Here is a 5,000-nt window from a genome sequence, read left to right as displayed (position 1 = left end):
GCCATGGCATTTACCCAAACATGGTGGCAGTGATTATGATGTACCAACTGATGGCCTCTTATTGTGTGGTTTGGTACACAATCAGCTGATTCATTAAATACCTCCACACACACACACACACACACACAGCTAACAATAACAGAAATTATACAGACCTTCTGCCTTTATATTCCGATATGGGGTATAAAAGGAAACCTTGTCGCCCTTCTTCTCGAATGCGGTTTTCCTGCGGGTCTTTGAGCCTGGAGTGTCTATGGACAAACGAACATCTCGTCCCTGGAAATGAAGAAACAAATATCTATAGATGTGTGTGTGTGTGTGTGTGTGTGTGAAGCATATAGTTATATATATATTTATGCATGTGTGTGTGTGTGTGTGTGTGTGTGTGTATATAAGTGGAGGCCAACTACCTTCACTTACACATACATATACATACACATACATATATATATTTGTGTGTGCGTGTGTGTCTGTGTTTGTCCCCCCTCCCCACCATCGCTTGACAACCGATGCCGATGTGTTTACATCCCTGTAAACTAAGCGGTTTGGCAAAAGTGAACCGATGGAATAAGTACTAGGTTTACAAAGGATAAGTCCAGTGGGGGGTGATTTGAACGACTAGATGCGGTGCTCCAGTATGGGCCGCAGTCAAATGACTGAAACAAGTAAAAGAATAAAAGAATAAAAGAATAAAAGAATGTATATATGTTGAAAGCATAAGAACCCAGAATCATAAAAACTGAAAAAAAAAAAAATTAAATAACAAAGCAAATATATAAACGATCAAATTAAAAAAGATAAATTACTCACAGCAGAGTAAGCTTCTATCACATAATCATTTGGTGCATCTTCATTCTTCATATACCAGTTAAATTTCATGGGTCCAGTGAAGGGGAAATATGGTGCATTTTTGTGACTTGAAGCATTGACATATTGAATGTCCTGGCAGAATCTCAATCCAGTTAAGACCTTCAGACTTTCTCCGGAACAGAAGTTTATTCGGTGGACATCATCAGTAATTAACGGTTGCACCTTCGTCTTCCTATCGTGGACTGTGGAGAACTCAGTCCTGAATGCATAAAGATACGTAGACATACAGTTACATACATATGTAAGCTTGTGTGCGCATGAGTATCAATGTGATTTTGTCTGTATATCTATATGTATATATGTATATATGTGCTTCCTCGCTAACAGTGAGGAAGCACAAAGAAATGGCAACCAACTGTGAAGATGGAGGTATCATCATTTATGTATACATTTCAAAATTCTTGAATTAGAAATCAAAAAAACCCAGAAATTCAGAGAGGACTACACATGGGTTCGAACCTCAGACCAGGTGATGTGTGTGTTTAGGAGTGAAACACCTAAGCTCCGCACGGCTCTTTTGCCACAACTTTCTCTCACTCTTTCCTGCTGCATCCAGCAACTCAACTGCGATGGACAATGGAGTGGCTGTGTGGTAAGTAGCTTGCTTACGAACTACATGGTTCCGGGTTCAGTCCCACTGCATGGCACCTTGGGCAAGTGTCTTCTACTATAGCATCAGGCCGAGCAAGGCCTTGTGAATGGATTTGGTAGATGGAAACTGAAAGAAGCCTGTCGCATATATATATATATATATATATATATATGTATGTATGTGTGTGTGTATATGTTAGCGTGTCTGTGTTTCTCCGCCCCAACAATGCTTGACAACCGATGCTAGGGTGTTTACGTCCACGTAACTTGGTGGTTCTGCAAATGAGACCGATATTTCTGGGGATAAAAACCACAGAAGAAAGACAGATATAGAGAAATGAGAGGCAGAGATAGAGATAGGAAAGGGCATATAGGTGTATGGTAAGTTATTTGTGAGGTGTTGGCCACTTACTTTATGTTAAGGAATTCTAACTTCTTTGGTAGTTTTATGTTTATTTTTTCTCCTTCCTTTTTAAGTTGGACATCATTTGAGGTGTGGGCAGTGGTCAGCATTTTCAAGCCAATCTTAGTGAAGGGAGCAGTCACAGCCATGAGGCTTCTGACCTGGAACTCTGCACTATTGGTAGCAGAGTGAGGAGGAAATATAGAAGTTAGCATAAATAAAATCAGATTTAAAAAAAAAAAATAAACAAAAGAAAAACACACAAAATAAAACAAAAAAAACCCAGCAAAACAAAACTGAAGAAGATTATAAAAGTTGTGTTGTGTTGAGGGAATGGATAACATAAATACATATATTTATCAATTTATTTTGCCGGATTCCTGATGTAAAATCATGTGTTGAAACAAATATTGTTGTATTTTGGAATAGTCATTTTATTTATTATTATTATTTTTCTTTTTTTGCCAAATAAACACAACTTGCTCCAATTACTCCATTCTCTGAGAATGGGGCAAATGGAGCAAGAACACACATGGAAACGAAAAGTGTCACCGAAGAGGTCACAGATGTGTGACAAAAGATTTCTGGAGAATGGACAGGCATTAAGATAATAAAATAACAGTAATAAATGAGTGAAGGGAATATATATATATATATATATATATATATATATATATATATAATAATATTAGTGACAAAATCCAAAATTACAGGTAAAAACTCAATTAAAATCAATTTATAAAACTATATATATATATATATATATATATATATATATATATATATATAGCGTATGTATTTATTTGGCAAAAAACAATTATAACAAATAAAATAACCAGCCTGAAATACAACAATATATACATCATCATCATCGTTTAACATCGGTTTTCCATGCTAGTATGGGTTGGACGGTTCAACTGCTCCACTATAAACTGGTCTGCTAGTAGTAACCGCCCCCACCAATAGTAGTTTGTCACCAAACCCCAAAAAATTTTATAACTATATCATCCATGTTTACTGTCTATACCAGGGGTTTTCAAACTTTTTGACTTGCGGACCCCTTTATATTTCAGGCTTTACCTTAGGGACCCCCTTATAAACGCTTATGAAGTTTATACATAAATATTTGCTTAAAATAACATATATTTTTACATTTATTTATTTAACAGTATTTAACAAATAGGTTTATTGTCAATTAAAAGATTTCGATTAAAAAACATGTATAAAATCAAATTGCCCATAAAAAGTATTTGCTGTCTACGGACCCCCTGTCTTGTCCTTGCAGACCCCCAGTGGTCCGCGGACCACAGTTTGAAAACCCATGGTCTATACTGTTTACCCCTTACCCTACAAAGAAAATGCTAGTGTCCTCTTAAGCTTTGAATCACTAGGGTCTGATAAGACTATCCATAAATGAGAAACAAAAAAACAAATAAAATCAGTGATAGTTAAAAATCTGCTTAGAATTATTTACTAGCCTGTATGGTCTGGCTAAGTCAAAATGGTTTTTTTGTATTCTTCCTTTCCACTTGGAGAGTTTAGATGTAGTTATAAAAATATGTCCTTCTGTTTAAATGTAATTTCAGTACATTTTTATATCTTTGTGCAGCTGAGGATTGCTCTGCATTTTATATTTGATGCAATGTTCACATTGCTTAATTAAATGGATTCGCATGAAACGATCGTACTGCATTAACTTTGGATATCCTTGTTGCTTATTTTGACTTTATATATATATATATATATATATATATATATATATACTTTTATACTATAGATAATTTTATACTATATACATTTATACTATATATACTATATAGTATACTATATACAATTATACTATATATAATTGTTGCACATTTTATGTGCTTACTCCGGTATATATATATATATATATTGCGGAGATGTACTTGCATAGCAAGTGACCTGATCTGAGATCGTGTGCTGGAACAAAAACAATTGCAGCGTGGAAGGTGTTTATAAGCCATATATATATATATATATATATATATATATATATATATATATATATATATATATATATATATATATATATGTATGTATGAATGTATGTATGTGCATACATGTGTCTCTGTGTATGTGCATATAAATGCTAATAAAATTCAATTTACTACTATAATGCTTACCTCAGTTTAAATCCAGCTAAGAATTTGGCTTTCTCATAACCATTCTTTGACTCGTAGTCCAAGCCACCAGTTGTCGTGACAATCAGATTCAACGGGAGTCCCATGCAAGTTGGCACAGTGATTTTGCTATCAATAAATTGCATAGTCTTAAATAAAGACGTTCTAGGCTTGCCAAGCATTGACATTGGGTTCTTGTTAAACTTGTTGACCATAACATCTTTGCCGAATATTCTCATGAAAAACAGCATATCAAGTTTGTCCTCTCCACCCTGTGCGATAAATCAAAATGGTGGTGGATGATTCGGTGAGATAGATAGGTGTGTGAGTATATGTATATATATATATATATATATATATATATACACATCATATATATATATAAATACATCATATATATACGTACATACATATATATATATGTATGTATATATATATACATATATATATATATATATATATATACATCATATATATACGTACATTCATATATATATATATATATATATATAATAATAAAGGAGTTACGACGCAAAAACGTATAAATTCAAAAGAACATATTTATCTTCTTCAATATATATTTCAGTATAAAGAATTCATTAAGATGCTTAAATCAAAATTTCTTTACACATCATTCAGGAACAGATATAACATCAGAAAAAATACACTCCGTTTAAAAACACAAAAGTATTTGCTGTCTACGGACCCCCTGTCTTGTCCTTGCAGACCCCCAGTGGTCCGCGGACCACAGTTTGAAAACCCATGGTCTATACTGTTTACCCCTTACCCTACAAAGAAAATGCTAGTGTCCTCTTAAGCTTTGAATCACTAGGGTCTGATAAGACTATCCATAAATGAGAAACAAAAAAACAAATAAAATCAGTGATAGTTAAAAATCTGCTTAGAATTATTTACTAGCCTGTATGGTCTGGCTAAGTCAAAATGGTTTTTTTGTATTCTTCCTTTCCACTTGGAGAGTTTAGATGTAGTTA

The 5,000-nt window shown here is 33.7% G+C and overlaps 1 protein-coding gene and 1 long non-coding RNA gene across 2 annotated transcripts in view; one reads left to right on the top strand and one right to left on the bottom strand.

Moving 5' to 3' along the window:
- The window catches only part of LOC106883230 (uncharacterized), a 56,068-nt gene that overhangs the window by 36,033 nt on the left and 15,035 nt on the right, over positions 1–5,000 (bottom strand). Inside the window, exons 11-14 of the mRNA XM_089344674.1 lie at positions 4,012–4,280; positions 1,874–2,038; positions 811–1,069; positions 156–276 (exon numbers count right to left, since the gene is read on the bottom strand). Of these exons, the coding sequence (XP_089200800.1) occupies positions 156–276; positions 811–1,069; positions 1,874–2,038; positions 4,012–4,280 (814 nt within the window). The remainder of the gene's footprint in view (positions 1–155; positions 277–810; positions 1,070–1,873; positions 2,039–4,011; positions 4,281–5,000) is intronic.
- The window catches only part of LOC149130770 (uncharacterized), a 58,582-nt gene that overhangs the window by 44,269 nt on the left and 9,313 nt on the right, over positions 1–5,000 (top strand). The gene's annotated exons all lie outside the window — the stretch shown is intronic.

This window comes from Octopus bimaculoides, chromosome 28 (genome assembly GCF_046866305.1).
Source record: "Octopus bimaculoides isolate indiv1 chromosome 28, ASM4686630v1, whole genome shotgun sequence".
NCBI lineage: Eukaryota > Metazoa > Mollusca > Cephalopoda > Octopoda > Octopodidae > Octopus > Octopus bimaculoides.
Note: the sequence above shows the minus strand (reverse complement) of the source record. Positions and strands in the feature narration are given on the sequence as shown.